The 18,609-nt window shown below is 47.4% G+C and overlaps 1 protein-coding gene across 9 annotated transcripts in view; it reads right to left on the bottom strand.

Moving 5' to 3' along the window:
- The window catches only part of LOC144737861 (guanylate-binding protein 1-like), a 237,702-nt gene that overhangs the window by 126,933 nt on the left and 92,160 nt on the right, over window positions 1-18,609 (bottom strand). For all 9 annotated transcript variants that reach the window (XM_078620735.1, XM_078620731.1, XM_078620733.1 and 6 more), the window contains 2 exons: window positions 13,381-13,664; window positions 2,890-3,096 (listed from right to left, as the gene is read on the bottom strand). In XM_078620735.1, coding sequence (XP_078476861.1) covers window positions 2,890-3,096; window positions 13,381-13,664 — 491 coding nt within the window. The remainder of the gene's footprint in view (window positions 1-2,889; window positions 3,097-13,380; window positions 13,665-18,609) is intronic.

Here is an 18,609-nt window from a genome sequence, read left to right as displayed (position 1 = left end):
AAACCATTGGTTGCATTCCCAAACAAAACATGTGTGGATTCACTGGAAAAATTGCAAAAGGAGTTCCAATTTAGATTTAAAGAACTTCATCTCCATGAACAGGACATACAGCTTTTCCGTAACCCATTTTCTATTGACATTGAAAATGTGGAATCAATTTACCAAATGGAACTGGCTGAACTGCAGAATTGTGACTCTCTGAAAGACGCATTCAAGTCAAGCAGCCTTCATAATTTCTATGCATTTCTCTCCTCTAAGACATATCCTCATCTCAGGAACCATGCACTCAAAATGGCAACCATCTTTGGCAGCGCTTATGTCTGTGAACAAACTTTTTCCAGAATGAAACATTTGAAATCTCCAACCAGATCTAGACTAACGGATGCACACTTGCATCACTTGTTACGACTAGCAGTGACAAATATGGAACCGGACATTGACCATCTCATTAGCCAAAAGCAGGCCCATAGTTCCCATTGAAATACTGGCAAGTTTGTTGATTTAACTTTACTTGTTCTTCATTTTAAATATTGTATTTGTTCCCGTTTTGTTTCTTCACTTCAAAATAAGATATATGCAGTGTGCATAGGAATTTGTTCATAGTTTTTTTTAACTATAGTCCGGCCCTCCAACGGTCTGAGGGACAGTGAACTGGCCCCCTGTTTTAAAAGTTTGAGGACCCCTGCCATAGCGCATCTGTCTGTGTTTGAACATACAGACGGAGGATGCAGGGGCCAACCTGTGTGCGATCGGAACGGTGCAATTGCTGACCAATGTCACTGTGGATGGCGCACACGCTGACGCACACCGGAGCTGTGTCTTTGCGATGCAAGGGAATGGTGGATGGTGGAGCTCATATGGATGGTGCGTTACGAATAAAATAAAACAAAACAAACCGCTGGAAGCAGCCATGCGAGCAGGCTACCTTGAGAGCGATCGCGAATGGGTTGCGTGTCTGGAAGAAGCCTCGCTCTTTTCTGCTGTATTCCATGCCAGCAGATACGAAGGCTCTCTGGGATAAATTCTACGACGAATTGGCTCGCGATTACGAGTACCAGTACCGCCAGCTGACCAACAAAGAAGAAATGGTAAATCTTCTTGGTTCTTTCGGTAAAGTCACGTAGAAGGGAAGTAATAAAATAAAATTAAACATAATAAAATAATTCTCACGACGTTTCGGCCACAACGCAATCTGCCGTCCTCAGGTGAAAACCAGGTCTGTCGAGGCGACAGCGTCTGAATAAAACAGCACACGTGCTTGGAGCATATATATAAGCTGGGTTGGAAGGGGGGGAAAGGGCGCCTTGACAAAAGAATTTGCATATCAAGAGGAATTTAGCATATTTATGGGAAATGCAGGTATGTGATTAGTACTACTTATGCCCGTGCATTATGCAGGATTAGCAGCATCAATGGGATGGGATATGGGAAATGCAGGTATGTGATTAGTACTACTTATACCCGTGCATTATGCTGGATTAGCAGCATCAAATAAAATAAAATAAATGGTAAAGTTCAAGACCCTTCACAGCCTCCACGAGTTCCTCACGGCAGGAGGGATGGCTCTGTCGGACTTTGACGACCTCCCGCAGCTTTCCGAGTACCCACACTTGGTCTTGGACTCGCTGCTTGAGAACAACCATATCCGCCGCGAATTGGACACGAAGGACTTCCCATTTCGACTTCGGCGCAAACAGTTCCCCATTGTCCCAGCCTTCGCGATGACCATCAACAAGGCGCAAGGGCAAACTGTTCACAACCTGGGATTATATCTACCAACGCCATGCTTCTCGCACGGCCAACTGTACGTGGCACTATCGCGAGTCACGGCAAGATCCAACATCAAGGCGCTTATTGAGGGACCTGACAACGAGGAGGAAGACGGAGTGTACACGAAGAATATCGTGTATCGCCAGATATTTCAATAAGTTGCATTCTATATTTGAATAAGTTGCATTCTTTCATATTGTCGATTGAGCGTCTCATAAAAATACATATAACCTCACAAAAAAAACATAAAACAATCACCAACACATGTCTATTGTGTCCAGCCACTTTCAACTCTCCACCAACCAAGTATATACACACCGCCCGCGAAGCGGGCGGCGACTGCTAGTACAAATATATAAACACAGACATAATTTCAACCGTGATGATGGTTACAAACTGAGTAATCATTGGAAAAATGTGATTAACCATGCAAAAAAGATTTAACTACACTTATTTGGCCAATCTTATTTGACAGACAACTATTACAGGTTATTGATAGACAGCCAGGCTTGTTTTACCATGTTTAGTTGTTTCTTTTTTCACACTATTGTTATGTAGGCCAGGCTTAGTCACAAACCGTACCTCTCCATAACAAAGGCTCACCCTCTTAAGCCTCACCTTACCATATGAATAAAAAGTGTGCCGTACTTGGCCCTTCCCCCCTCTCCATCCATTATATATACGGAGTGATAGCTCTTGCAATCTCTCATTTACTTGATACAGCTGTCGTGGCTGTGACGGTTCCACCTGAAGACGGAAGCTTGTGTTGCCTCCGAAACGTCGTGATTTTTATTTTATTGTACTTTTATTAATTTTAATGTTTTACCTCCGTGACTTTACCGAAAAAACCTAAGAATATAATAGATGAGGTTCATCCAGCATTGGAAAAAGATTTCGGACATGAGTCAATCGTTGGAAAACGATTGTGCCCTCATTTCACCGTACCCCTCCCCCAAATATAACTAAAATGTACCAAGAAAATTGTATCTTGACAATTTGCACAAAAAACTGATTGTAGCATTTAAAATAGATATTTTTTTCCAAATAGAAATAATGCAATAAATTACATATGTGTATCTATGCTCAATGCAACTCTGCCATAGCAATATCAACCATTACCTCATCTCCAAGGTTTTCCATTTGTTTGTACTTCAATTTCAGATCATTCATCATATAATAGTGATCTTTAATGCTTCCTTCTGTCAAAAAGTCGCCTTCTTTGGCTTGGATAGGCTCATATAGTTCTTTTAGTGTACTTTTACACTTTTCCTGAGACTTGTCGTTGTTTTCAATCGTCCAATGTATGAATAGTCTCTTGAGGTTATTCTAAAAGAAAACAGCAGTTTGGTTAGACTTATGAAATACGACAGAAGTTTATCACACTTGTTACTTTATTTAAAGTGTAAGAAACCTATGTGATATGACCAATTATTTACTTGTATATGGCCCATGGTCACATGATGCATAATACTTTTTAAAACGGTCGGAAAAAAACATCCATCACTGCAAGAAACGTATGCTAAATAATAATGCATTCTAGAGGAATATTTTCTGTCCGATAACACTTTTAGTTTCTTCTGTAACTGGAGTGACGCTATGGTGTTTTAACAATTAGAATAGGATTGATTTGAAGCTTTCGTGACTGCAGGAATCCATACTCTTGTAGGCTCCACTACCAACAGCAATACTGTATATTGCTATTCGGTGCCATTGAGATGGAACATTCATCCAGCAGTGGTCAGCTTGATTCTAATACGACCATGGTGTGATTCTAACCATCTTGATGCGATTCTAAATCTGGCACCTCCCAGGCCGCATTTTCGACTCCCGATGCGCATTTACATATGACATAGATTCGAGCACAGTGTAATTATAATAAACAAAAGTGTTATTCAAATAATTTTAATTCGATCCTGTCCCTTCCGTTTCACAGATCCCACCCTAGGTTGGCACATCCATATTACATACATACATGTTACATACATACAGTGAGGGAAAAAAGTATTTGATTCCCTGCTGATTTTGTACGTTCGCCCACTGACAAAAAAATGATCAGTCTATAATTTTAATGGTAGGTTTATTTGAATAGTGAGAGACAGAATAACAACAACGAAATCCAGAAAAACGCATGTCAAAAATGTTATAAATTGATTGGCATTTTAATGAGGGAAATAAGTATTTAACCCCTCTGCAAAACATGACTTAGTACTTGGTGGCAAAACCCTTGTTGGCAATCACAGAGGTCAGACGTTTCTTGTAGTTGGCCACCAGGTTTTACACATCTCAGGAGGGATTTTGTCCCACTCCTTTTTGCAGATCTTCTCCAAGTCATTAAGGTTTCGAGGATGACGTTTGGCAAATCGAACCTTCAGCTCCCTCTACAGATTTTCTATGGTATTAAGGTCTGGAGACTGGCTATGCCACTCCAGGACCTTAATGTGCTTCTTCTTGAGTCACTCCTTTGTTGCCTTGGCCGTGTGTTTTGGGTCATTGTCATGCTGGAATACCCATCCACGACCCATTTTCAATTCCCTGCTTTAGGGAAGGAGGTTCTCACCCAAGATTTGACGGTATATGGCCCCGTCCATCGTCCCTTTGATGCGGTGAAGTTGTCCTGTCCTCTTAGCAGAAAAACACCCCCAAAGCATAATGTTTCCACCTCCATGTTTGATGGTGGCGATGGTGTTCTTGGGGTCATAGGCAGCATTCTTCCTCCTCCAAACACGGCGAGTTGAGTTGATGCCAAAGAGCTCTATTTTGGTCTCATCTGACCACGACACTTTCACCCAGTTGTCCTCTGAATCATTCCGATGTTCATTGGAAAACTTCAGACGGGCATGTATATGTGCTTTCTTGAGCAGGGGGACATTGCGGGCGCTGCAGGATTTCAGTCCTTCACGGCATAGTGTGTTACCAACTGTTTTCTTGGTGACTATGGTCCCAGCTGCCTTGATATCATTGACAAGATCCTCCCGTGTAGTTCTGGGCTGATTCCTCACCGTTATGATCTTTGCAACTCCACGAGGTGAGATCTTGCATGGAGCCCCAGGCCGAGGGAGATTGACAGTTCTTTTGTGTTTCTTCCATTTGCGAATAATCGCACCAACTGTTGTCACCTTCTCACCAAGCTGCTTGGCGATGGTCTTGTAGCCCATTCCAGCCTTGTGTAGGTCTACAATCTTGTCCCTGACATCCTTGGAGAGCTCTTTGGTCTTGGCCAGGGTGGAGAGTTATGAATCTGATTGATTGATTTCTTCTGTGAACAGGTGTCTTTTATACAGATAACAAGCTATATAAAAGACACCCGGGAGCCAAAAATCTTTTTGATTGACAGGGGTCAAATACTTATTTCCCTCATTAAAATGCAAATCAATTTATAACATTTTTTACATGCGTTTTTCTGAATTTTGATGTTGTTATTCTGTCTCTCACTGTTCAAATAAACCTACCATTAAAATTATAGACTATCGTTTCTTTGTCAGTGGGCAAACGTACAATAGCAGCAGGGGATCAAATACTTTTTTCCCTCACTGTATAAATGTGTCATAACCCCTTACCACCCGACACAGCCAATTAGTAAGGGATTTGTCACATAAACAAACGCCAATTGGTTACTACTTCTGCCCGATGATGCTGGATGTAATTACCAGCGAAACGTCATACTCAAATTGTAAAAGTTGTAGATTTACTCTCAAACACATCTAACCCAAAAACCTGTATTATGAATAATTTTGGTCGCAAAAGCCTACGTGTTAAAATGAACGTTTGTTTCATAAAAACAAAGCAAATTGTGCAGGAAATATCTAATTTTGGTTAATGGGTCTTCTCTGATAAAGTAATTATGTACATATTGAAACTATTTATTGCACTCTAAAATGCAAACTGCTACTCCCAGCTAATACTGCTATTGTGTAGATGAAATAATGGACGTAAGCATCATTATGAATATTTACAACAACATTTAATAATACTATGGGAACCTCATTTGCCAGTAAAAATATGATAAGCTGTCTCGGGTGTGGACCAATCAACTTCAAGGACAGTGCACATTATCAGAGTTATGTCTTTTGTTTGTATTATGACTGCAGGTATTGCGGTCTATGCAAACATGACTCCTTGTAAATAGGTGTCAGTTTTGTTGCCAGATAGAAGGGTAAACAACCAATTATCATATTTTTACTGGCAAATGAGGTTCCCATAGTGTAGATGCTTGCCCCGAGCTCTCATACTCTGATGGTGCATTGTCTTTGAGTTGTGCGCCTTTTGGCGTCATCTGGTCTAACCAATGTGAGACTAGGCTCTAAGGAAAGCTGTCTCGGGTGTGGACCAATCAACTTCAAGGACAGTGCACATTATCAGAGTTATGTCTTTTGTTTGTATTATGACTGCAGGTATTGCGGTCTATGCAAACATGACTCCTTGTAAAAAGGTGTCAGTTTTGTTGCCATATAGAAGGGTAAACAACCAATTAACATTTAATAATAATAATCTCAAATTGTAATATGCTGCACAGTAGGCATTCACTCTCGAAGATAGTTAACGACTTAGAAGTATGAGCAGGAACCACTGACAAGCAGGATGAAATTAACCACTTAGCAAGTTGGTTCCACATTCTACCCCAAGCCTTGCATTCCTCTATATATACCACACCTCTGATAAGCAAGGTTGGCTATGTACGGTGTGAAATAAGGTCAACATACAAATATGAAGGTGGTATCAGCCAATTAATGAGTGTTTATACGTGTGGATAGAAACCAGAGCACCTGGATAAATTCAGTGCATGCAAGGGGACAATACTCTATCCCATACAAATGGAAGTTACATGTGTAGTAAGTATTCAGGAGGCTTTGACGACGGAGTCGGAGGCACACTTATTTATTAATACCAACTTGTGCACAGTAACGGGTACACACAGCACTTAGAGGGGTATCGTCCCCTTCACTCGTCTAACAGGGAGACGCAACATCTAACCCCACTAACCTACGCCCGAGTCCTCCACTACGGAGCTACGGGAGGCTACCTATCCCAGCCCTGGTCAAGCTGGGATCCCGGCACCCTGAGTCTCCAGACCGGCTCTTATAAGAACGTCAGTCTGGGCTCTCGGGGCCACGCCACCGGCTTGCCCTGGTCAGCACTGACAAGGACAGCGAGCCAGGGGAGCTCCGGGGCCTATTCTAGCTGGTCTTTGCTCTTCGCTGGTTTAAGCTAATACTCGACCTCGAGCCCTCCGGCTCACCACCTTTTATAGCACTCGGCCCCCGGGAGGGGCCCGTGGGGGATGCAGGTGCGGATGTCGGTGTGAGCACCTCCTCTGTGTACGGCCCTAACCACGCCCCTTGTGTTTGTTAGCCATCCGTGCCCATACACAATTACACCTCTACATCACCCCCCCCCCCCCTGTACAGCTCGCAGCCATCCCCGGCTGCAACAAAATAACAATAAAGGTGCATGACCCCCCAAACCCGTGTGGGCCTCGCGTAATTCTAACAAGAACAATGACAACCACAACAACAACAACAACAACAGGAAACAGGAAGAAAAAAAATAACCCGACGCACCCCCCCGAATAAATACCCCATTTCGCAAAACCAACATATATACACGCACTCCGGATGCCCCCCCACTTCTTCCGCAAGGGCCCCCCAACGGCCGACCTTACAAAAGTCTGCGCGTTTTGGCACGCGTTCTCGCGGCGGGCCCGTCACAAGGGCCCGTCCCGGCACGCTCAGTGGCGGTTGTTGACGGTCCGGGTGCGAGAGAGTCTGGCTCCGCTGCCGAGTGACCCCCGACCCCCCCGGGAGGGGTTGGCGGTCATGGACCCGTCACTCCTGTTGCACCTGGAGATGGAACAGTCGATGTCAGGTTAGGCGAAAGCAGCGACGTCGGGGAGTCGGCGGACCCCTCACACGTTTGGCCATGCGTGTGTGTGTAAGAACTACGGGGCGGCGCAATGAACGGTTTCAACCTGGAGGGGTGCACGTACCACCGACGCCTCCCCCATTTGACGCGTACACATTGCGGCCGCAAGACCTGTACGACCTCTACGGGCCCCCGCCACGGCCGTACCAACTTGGACGAGGTCGCCAGCGGCACCTGGGGACAGTGCAACCATGCCCTGTCCCCCGGTTTCCATTTGAACACATGCACCCGCCCCAGCCTAAGCCTCTCGTTCGCCTTCTGGCGGAGTTCAGAATTTTGCACGGCCGCTTCCCGCGCCTCGGTTAATTTGCCGATGTTAAATTTAACGTGTTCGGACAATGTAGACTTCGCCTGAGGCGCCGAGAGCTTCAGCTGAGTCGTCACAGGCGGGTTAGCCTCGCGGCCATACATTAAAAAGAAGGGTGAAAATCCGGTGGCCACATGGGGAGCCATCCTGCAGGCTTGTAACACACCGGCAATGCGAAGGTCCCAATCTGTCTGGGATTCCGATACCTGCTGGAACAGCATGGACGTGATAGTCCGATGCAGCCGTTCCACCATCCCGTCAGTTTGTGGGTGATATGGGGAGGTCCGAATTTTCTCCGTACCCAAGAGGTCGCACACCTCGCGGAGGAGTTTCCCCGAAAAATGTTTACCCTGGTCAGTCAGCAGCCGTTCCGGAGCACCCTTGTCGAGGACATAGCCCTGGACAAAGGCCTCCGCGATGTCTGCTGCCGACTGGTTGGCCAGGGGCCAGGCCATGGGCCATCTCATGAAGTATTCGACCCCTGTCAATAAATACCTATTTACCCTGGGTGTAGCGGTAAATGGCCCGAGAATATCCAGAGCAACGAGCTCGTTAATCCGGGAAACCTTTATGGACTGCAGCGGAGGGTTGGACCCCCTCGCCGGTGGCTTTCGCTGCGCGCATTGCATGCACGACCCCAGGAGATCCCCCACGTCCTTTGCCATGCCCGGCCAGAATAAATCGAGCTGGAGCATCGCAAGGGTTTTGTGAGTCCCCAAGTGCAGGAGCCGCTCATGCGCAGCCCATACCACCTTACCCCTCAATGCTGCAGGCACGACGAGCCGTTGGCGGTGGGATTTCCCGTCCCAGTGCATTAAAAGCCCCTGGAACAACCCCCACGAGTCAACGTTCGCCACCCCCTGACCAACCCCCCCGGTGCGACGGCGCAGAGCGAGGAGGGAGGTGTCCTCCATTTGGAGGCGTCCCCACTCCGCAACCGACAACCCCAGCAATGAATCCCTCCCTTCTTGCTCGATAGGACCCGAAGCTGAAGGCGCATCGGCGGCGGCCACGAGGACCGAATCCGTGGTCACGTTCGGGGGCCTACAACGCCCCGAATCCAAGAGGCAAGCACACTCCGAAGTGGGTGGCAACCGCGACAGGGCGTCAGCGTCCGTGTGGCGGACGCCCTTACGATATGTGGTGACAAAGTCGTAGTCTTGGAGAATCTCCAACCATCGAGACAACTGCCCCGATGGTTGTTGAACCCGCAGGGCGTACTGCAGAGCCGCATGATCTGTACGGACGGTGAAACGTCGACCGTACAGATACGGGCGGTACTGCTGAACGAAATAAACAATTGCCAATAATTCCCGACGGGTAATGCAGTACCGTTGTTCCGCCGGAGACAGTACCCGACAACCGTAAGCCACCACATGCTCTACGCCACCAATGAGCTGGGACAGCACGCCCCCAATGCCCGTGTTACTTGCGTCTGTATTGAGCAAGAAGGGTTGTGAGAAATCGGGATAATTCAACGGCGGAGCCCCCACCAGGGCATTCCGGAGGGCGCGAAAAGCAGCCTCCTCCTCCGGCCCCCAATGAAACCTGACTCCCTTGGACGTCAAGGCATGCAATGGTTTCGCGATCGTAGCGAAGTCAGCCACAAACCGTCGGTAGTACGACGCGAACCCAATGAAACTCCTGACCTCTCCCACCGAGGTGGGAGTCGGCCAGGAGCTGACGCATTCCGTTTTGGCGGGATCAGTGGATATCCCCGAGCGTCCAACAATATGACCCAAATACGGCACCGATTCGCGGAGCAAATGGCACTTCTGCGGTTTAAATTTCAAATTGGCAGCCCGCATTTTGAGAAAAACAGCATGCAACCTCTGGAGGTGTTCATCGAATGATTTGCTAAAGACGATGACATCGTCCAAGTAAATTAAACACAAATCCCATTGCAAGCCCGCCAAGACCAGTTTCATTAACCGCTGAAAAGTTGCTGGCGCAGAATGTAAGCCCATCGGCAAGCGGTTAAATTGGAAGAGGCCTTGCGGTGTATGGAAAGCAGTCTTAGGTTTGGATTCGTCATCCAGAGGAAGCTGCCAGAATCCAGAAAGTAAATCCAGGGTGGAAAAGAATCGTGCCCCCGCCAAGGCATCGAGCGACTCATCCATTCGAGGAAGCGGGTACGCATCTGCCACAGAAATGTTGTTCAATCGCCGAAAGTTGACACAAAACCGCAGTGAGCCGTCGTGTTTTTTCACCAAAACGATCGGCGCGCCCCACGGGCTGTTGGAAGGGGAAATGATATCGGCGGCTAGCATGTCATCAACGGCCGATTTGACATGATCCTTTTCGGCGGGACTCAACCAAAAGGGATTTTGGTGGATTGGCGCGCTGTCACCCGTGTCAATATGGTGTCGCAGCAATTTAGTACAACCAATATCAAATTTGTGTTGACTAAAAACGTCGGCAAATTCTTTCAGGAGAACTCGCAGCTGCGCACGCTGCGAGTCGGACAGGTCCACTGATCCCGCGCAAAGCGCATCCAGCCATCCGTCATCACAGTCCGAATGCGGTCGCGACGGAGGATCGGTGCTTACCTGACCCACGAGTGGTTCCTCATAGGGTGCCGGCGTTGCGTGTGCAAGCACGGTCCCTTGAGGAACCACGGCCGTTCGCGATCCTACATTAAGGACTGCAATGAAGGGGTCCCCATCCCCTTTCACCATGGTCTGAGCCGCTAGCAAATCGGGTCCATTGACCCCGGCCCGAGATGGTCCCAACAAGACCCCCCGATCCGCAACCCCCTCAGCAAACGGCCGACGCAACCTAAGAGGGACGAGCATCTGAGCCCCCGGGGGTACGCGCACGGTTTTTGCCATGAGCGCCTGCACGGTCGCAAACGCCCGACGCTCCGTGGCGGGGGAAGACAAAAACGTTACACGTCGGCCCGACGGGAGCTCGATGCACCCCTGGTCGATCAAGATACGAATGGGCATTTTGGCCAAGAAATCCGTCCCCAACAGGCACGGAACCGCCAGTGAGGAGGAAACCAAAACAGGGCCGGATAATTTAATGTCTCCAATGCAAATTTTGGCGCGGATTTGCCCAATGATGCCTAGCGAGCCCCCGTTAGCAGCATAGCATGGCACGTCAATGGGGAGCAAGGGACGACTTTGAACGGGAAGGATGTTATAAATCAATTCAGATATAATGGTCGCCGACGCTCCTGTGTCAATTAAAATCCGCACCTCTACCCCATCAATATGACCGACCACGACCGACGATCCCGCCGACGCTGCAACGACACGATGGGCGAGCTCCGACCACTGACCCGGTTGGAGCGCTCGCCGCATTTCAGAACAATCGGACGCAACGGCCGTCGATTTGCGAGTCCTGTTCGGTTCAGCGCGTGAGTGTGTGTCGGATGTGTGCATGGGCCAAACGTGTGAGGTGCCACGACTCGCCGTATTTCTCTGCTGGAGCTTGGGTGGAGACGGCGCGGAGTCCTGACGAGGTGTCGCCCCGCGCTGACGGGGAGCCCGGCATCCTGAAGCAACGTGACCTTGAAGGCCACAGTTGTAGCAGCGTGTGAGCGCCCCAGATGGCCTGGGCTGCTCCTGGCGGCTCGGTCCGTTCCGAGCCTGTGGTCCCGCCAATCTCCATTCCCCCCGCCGCTCCACCCCGCAGACCTCCTCCGATGGGAGGGTGGTAGACGCCATAGCATGGCCGGCCACCCCCTTGGCGGCCTTGCGACGCAGGGACCGCAAGCCCCCGTGGATGTGGCGCGCGACCAGCAAGGAAGACATCTCTGTGCCGTCTTGAGCCAAGACGGCGACGTCCAGCTCGTCCGCGAGTAGCAGCAGCTTTTCAGCCACCATAGCGTCCACTCCCTCCTCGTCCATCCGCGGGAAAGCTGCCTTCGCCAGGGCCAGGAGAGCAGTCCGGAAGGCCAGAGGCGATTCGTTGGTGCCCCGATGACGATCGTGGAACAGCTGCCTGCAGTCCGAAGGCGGGCCGTAGACAGCTGACAGCAGCTGCAGCGCCAAGTGCAGCGTGGCGCGCTTTTCCTTAGGCGCCGAGGTGAGGGTAGCCAGGGCGTCGTTGTCCAGCATCGCCGGCAGCGCGCGTAGTGCTTCGGCGTCCGTCCAGTTCGCCATCTCCTGATGAGCGATGAACCGTCTCTTGAAGCCGCCCCAGTCCCCGTCCGCGCCCACGAATTCTTTGAGAGGCGGCAGTCGCTGCTGTAACGCGACGTCCGTGGCTGCGGATCGCGCTCCGTCGTTCCCAGCAGACGTTACAGTGTGGGCGGGCTGCGAGCATGGCATCGCCGGTCGCTCCGTTGTTGACACGCTGGCCGGTGTTGATGATGTCACGGCTTGTGCTTGGCCCTCAGCAGTCACCTGACGCGGGCCGGCCCCGCCTTCTGCTCGCAATGTAGTGATGGCGGGAAATTTAACCGCGAGCCGCGTCGGGGTGGCAGGAAATGTCGCCGCGCGTCGGCTGCCGTCGTCCTCCCACGCAGCCCCTCCAGCCCCCAGCCGCGTGATCTCCTCCAACGTGGCGGCCGCAGCGTAGAGCAACTCCGCCAGGCGGGAGTGAGCCAGCCGAAGTCCCTCGGCCGACGCATCCCCCCCTTCCTGTCGTAGCAGCGCGGGTGTACTCGGCCCCGGCTGCTCCGATCCGACCTCGGCCATCTCTGGTGCCTCGAGGTGTCCTCCATCTCCGACTCCCTGGTACGTGTCGTCCCTCGTGTGTCCATCGTTGAATGTTCACTTCTGACCCCAGATGTAGTAAGTATTCAGGAGGCTTTGACGACGGAGTCGGAGGCACACTTATTTATTAACACCAACTTGTGCACAGTAACGGGTACACACAGCACTTAGAGGGGTATCGTCCCCTTCACTCGTCTAACAGGGAGACGCAACATCTAACCCCACTAACCTACGCCCGAGTCCTCCACTACGGAGCTAGGGGAGGCTACCTATCCCAGCCCTGGTCAAGCTGGGATCCCGGCACCCTGAGTCTCCAGACCGGCTCTTATAAGAACGTCAGTCTAGGCTCTCGGGGCCACGCCACCGGCTTGCCCTGGTCGGCCCTGACAAGGACAGCGAGCCAGGGGAGCTCCGGGGCCTATTCTAGCTGGTCTTCGCTCTTCGCTGGTTTAAGCTAATACTCGACCTCGAGCCCTCCGGCTCACCACCTTTTATAGCACTCGGCCCCCGGGAGGGGCCCGTGGGGGATGCAGGTGCGGACGTCGGTATGAGCACCTCCTCTATGTACGGCCCTAACCACGCCCCTTGTGTTTGTTAGCCATCCGTGCCCATACACAATTACACCTCTACACATGTAATGGCTTGCATCAACAAGCCCTCATATTTAGGGCCTTAGGCTATGATCGTGAAATTGTGGAATAAAATGTTTAGGTCACTGACCTTAAGCTCCTTTATGTGTGTTTTTTCCCGGTCAAGAACTGATTTTTGATTGAACAACTCCATCGCAGCATGGAAGTAGTCTTCATGGAGTGTGCAGAGCTCCTGTACAGGTAACGGAAATCTTGTTTTTATTGACTCCATATTCTTGTTGTAGCTATCAATTGCTTCGTCCTTTGCTCTCTTGTTTGATGTGTTCACCACATGTGTTAGAGTACTCTCAATGCACAGTTTGAATTTGGGATTATTGGAATTACTGACGTACTCCTCCACCAGTGTCAGGAATGCTGTCCGAAAAAAGAGGGAAAAACATGTTGTAGGGTAATATGTCTTTCCGACAGACCTGTTCTTCACCTGAGGACGGCTGCTTGCGTTGTGGCCGAAACGTCGTGAGAATTATTTTATTATGTTTTATTTTTATTATTTTATTCTTTTCCTTTTACGTGACTTTACCGAAAGAACCAAGAAGATGAATCCCTGCAGTCACGAAAGCTTTAAATCGAAATTTAACCGCCACTACAGGGTGGGATTCCACAAAACTTTAAGATCTTTCAACAAGCTCCAGGATAAGAAGGCTCACCTTTCTGAAGAGATGCCGCGACTCTAAGGTAATACCAATCGCATTTACACTAACATCTGCTTCTGTAACGTCTTCTAATGCTAAACGAATTCTGTCTAGAACTTGCTTAGCTCTTATCTCAGAGAAAATCAGACTTACGCGCACCGATCTTGATCAGTTAGACAAGACACTCTACAAATCACACTTATCTTTGACTGCAACAATGTCCACATCGGATTGGGAACATGTAGACAAAATTACTGCCTCTTCAGCTGCCGCTATGTCGACCAAATGTAAGGACAACTTGATATTCAAATTCAACCGCCTCTCAAACAAGAGACCGGAACCACACACTGAAAAGCTAGTCGTTAACAAAGTCGTAATTAATCGCAGTAACAGTTCTATTTCTGATGGTCTGAAATCAGTTTTAGCTTAAGGACTAAACTTTGCAGTCACACCTAGACACATACCAGTTAATGATATCATTGCCCGAGTATATGTGGCTCTCAAGGGCCTGAGTCACATCGCTGCAGACGTAGCAATATCTGAAATCTCTGCAACCCTAAAAAACGCTAAGATGCCAGCTAGCAACATCAGCAAAGATCAGCGTTTTGAATTAGCTCAATTAAAAAAGAGGGATGACATTGTCATCCTCTCAGCCGACAAAGGCAATGCCACTGTCATCATGGACAAAATAGAATACAACAACAAAATTCAAGAACTACTCAACGATGGCAGCTATACAAACATAAAAAAATTACCTGTATAAACAAAGTTTTTGACTATAAATCCTTTATATGCGTGGCATGGGTTTTATTTTATTATTCATTTCTGTTTTTCTTGAGTAAGAGTTTCATTTTTATCACATTGGTATTTTAAATTAAATATAAGGAAAGTCGTATATAAGGATTATAAGGTTTCCAGTTTTTGTATGATTGTTTATATTGTACATTTTTGTTGTTTTCTTGAATAATTTTCTGTGTTTAGGAAAAATATATGATTGTGTTAGTGAAATTTTATTTTTTTCCTAAGAAGTGGAAAAATGTTTTCACGAAAATCAATTGTCACGCACAACGAGTCTGTGTGCAAAATGTCAGCTCGATTGGATCACGGGAAGTGGGTTAAAAAACGATCGAAAGATTTGCACGGTCGTAAGCGCGCATGCAAGCAAGTGAACTTAATATTAAGGATTTAAAAATTAACCCGTAAAAACAAAGTTTTTCACTATAAATCCTTTATATGCGTGGCATCGGTTTTATTTTATTATTCATTTCTGTTTTTCCTGAGTAAGAGTTTCATTTTTATCACATTGGTATTTTAAATTAAATATAAGGAAAGTCGTATATAAGGACATTGGTCTTTGAAACGGGCGGCTAGCGTTCTCTCGTCCTCTGGCTTGAGATGGCTGCCACCTATGGGTCAGATGATTGCCTGCCACCATTAAGCAATTGGTAATTAAATATAATTTATTTTTTCCTAAAATGTGTAAAATTTTGGAAAAAAATGTTCAGGAAAATAAATTGTCACGCACAACGAGTCTGTGTGCAAAATGTCAGCTCGATTGGATCACGGGAATGGGTTAAAAACGACCGTAAGCGCGCAAGCAAACAAGCAAGTGAACTTAATATAAAGGATTTAATAAGTATAACCCGTAAAAACAAAGTTTTTCACTATAAATCCTTTATATGCGTGGCAGCGAACTTAATATAAAGGATTTAAACATATATTCGCCTATGGAGGACGCGGGGATCGATCCCGCGACCTTTGGCATGGGAAGCGAGGGCGCTACCAACTGCGCTACTCCGCCACGGCCTGTGGAGGGGTTACGCTCTGGGCTCTTATACTGTGAATGAGTTCTATTTGAATATATGTAAAATAAAAAAATTTTGCCTAAAAAGTGTAAAATATTGGGAATTTTTTTTCACGAACTTTAATTGTCTCGCACAACGAGTCTGTGTGGAAAATGTCAGCTCGATTGGATCACGGGAAGTGGGTTAAAAAACGACCGAAAGATTTGCACGGTCGTAAGCAAGCACGCAAGCAAGCAAGCACGCAAGCAAGCAAGCGAACTTAATATAAAGGATTTAAAAACGACCGAAAGATTTGCACGGTCGTAAGCAAGCAAGCAAGCACGCAAGCAAGCACGCAAGCAAGCAAGCGAACTTAATATAAAGGATTTAAAAAGAGACCCCACTAACAGCCTCGTCATTAAAACCAACAAAATCATTTCTGATTCAACCGCATTAATTGATCAAACCAAACAGTTCTCGTTGAAACCTTCTGCAGCCAGGCCACCAAGATTATACGGCTTGCCAAAGATACATAAAGAAGATACACCTCTTCGTCCCATTGTCTCTACTATCAACTCCCCCACCTACAAACTGGCTCGTTTTTTGTCTGAAATCCGGCGGCCTTTCACTGGAAAACCCACCTCTGCGGTACTAAACTCTACTGACCTGGTATCGACAATCAAGGGGATTTCCCTGTCCTCAGACGACCTGCTTGTCAGTTTTGATGTGGTTTCCTTATTCACCAAAGTTCCTGTACCTGACACCATCGCAATCATTGAAGACATGGTTCATCAAGGACTGAATACTGGGGTACCCCCCCTGGTGAGACACTGCTTAACCAATACATACTTCACCTGGAATGGAACTTTCTACAAACAAACTGAGGGCACTACAATGGGCTCCCCCCTATCTCCGGTTGTAGCCAACGTTTTCATGGAGAAATTTGAGACTGATGCCATCCAGACTGCCACTCTACGCCCGACCTTATGGAAGAGGTACGCAGATGACACTTTTGTCATCTGGCCACATGGCCGGCCTGCTCTAGACCAATTCCTCGACCACATCAATTCCATACACCCAGCCATCAAATTCACCATGGAAGTCGAAAAAGATGGCAAGCTACCCTTTTTGGATGTCCTAATTTAAAGGAGACTTGATGGTTCAATGAGCCACTCTGTCTACAGGAAAGCCACCCATATGGATGCTTACCTAAAACTGGATTCCCACCACCATCCATTCCAGAAGAATTCCCTCATCAAGACTCTATACCAGGGGTCCTCAAACTACGGCCCGCGGGCCACATGCGGCCCACCGAGGGCATTTATCCGGCCCATGGTCACTAATTGGGCTGCGCTTGTGAGCACTAATTGGGCTGCGCTGGTGAGCACTAATTGGGCTGCGCTGGTGAGCACTCATTGGGCTGCGATCTGTGTACAAAACTGCAGGTGTAATTAACTTTTTAATGGCACGTGCACCAGTGTGAGCCTGGGGTAAAAGCGGAGTTCCCCCAATCAGACTGCATTGATGGGCAGTGCAGTCTGTATGTCTCTGTGTGGGCAAAGTTATTGCTGGTATATTGTTTTTGTAGCGCTGTATATATATTGGTATTTTACGAATATCAATTTTGACTCCCTAGGAAACAATGATGTCAAGAAAGAGAAAAATTTACTCGGAGTGTAGGATATTCAAAAAACAGTGGACTTATGATTACTTTTTCATGCAGTACAAGGAAAGAGCTGTGTGTCTGATATGCCAGAATATAGTGTCTGTGTTCAAAGAATACAATTTACGTCGACACTATGAAACTCAACATAAAAATAAATATGATTGTTTGGTCGGAGAAGTGAGAAAAGATAAAATATAAAAACTGAAAAATACATTAACAACTCAGCAAAATACTTTTGTGAAGCAGAAGCAGCTAAATATTTCATCACTGCGAGCAAGTTTAAGTTGCCAAGCTAATAGTGTGCACTGGCAGACCATTCGTTGAGGGAGAATTTGTTAAAGAATGCATTCTTTCTGTTGCCAAAGAGATGTGTCCAGAGAAGGCCGATTTATTTAGTACAGTGAGTCTTTCAGGACCTACAATTACACGGAGGATTGAAGAAATGGGAGACAATTTCCATCAGCATTTGCAAAACTCCACAAAAAAACTTTCCTATTTTTCCTTGGCACTCGACGAAAGCAATGATGTTCGTGATTCTGCACAACTTCTAATTTATCTTCGTGGGACGAATGACTATTTCAAAGTCACAGAAGAGCTTGCTGCACTGCAAAGCATCAAAGGAACAACTACAGGAGAGGATATCTATGAAAAGGTTTGCCAAACTGTGAATGGTTTGGAGCTGAACTGGGCTAAACTAGCCAGTGTGACAACTGATGGTGCTCCTAGCATGGTGGGGTCTAAGAAAGGAGTAATTGCTCGCATTAACCAAGAGATGGACAAACATAACCATTCTCATCCAATAGCCATACACTTCCTCATCCACCAACAAGCGCTGTGTAGTAAATCACTGAAGTGGGACTCTGTTAACTTCATTAGAGCTCATGCACTAAACCACAGACAATTTCAGGAATTTCTGTCTGACCTAAATGTTGACTATGGAGATGTTCTGTACCACACAGAAGTCCGTTGGCTGAGTCGAGGGAGAATTTTGAAACGTTTCTATGACTTACTTCCACAGATTACAGCTTTTCTGTTTTCAAAAAACAAAGAAGTACCAGAGCTCAATGATGCAGAATGGAAATGGCACCTTGCCTTTCTGACAAATGTAACAGAGCTACTCAACAGTTTCAATGTGCAACTTCAAGGAAAGGGGAAGCTCATCTGTGATATGCAATCACATGTCAAAGCCTTTGAAGTATAATTAGGCCTCCTCATCA

Source organism: Lampetra planeri, chromosome 74 (assembly GCF_965212315.1).
Source record: "Lampetra planeri chromosome 74, kcLamPlan1.2.h2, whole genome shotgun sequence".
NCBI classification, from domain to species: Eukaryota; Metazoa; Chordata; class Hyperoartia; order Petromyzontiformes; family Petromyzontidae; genus Lampetra; species Lampetra planeri.
This window is presented reverse-complemented; position numbering and strand designations above follow the sequence as displayed.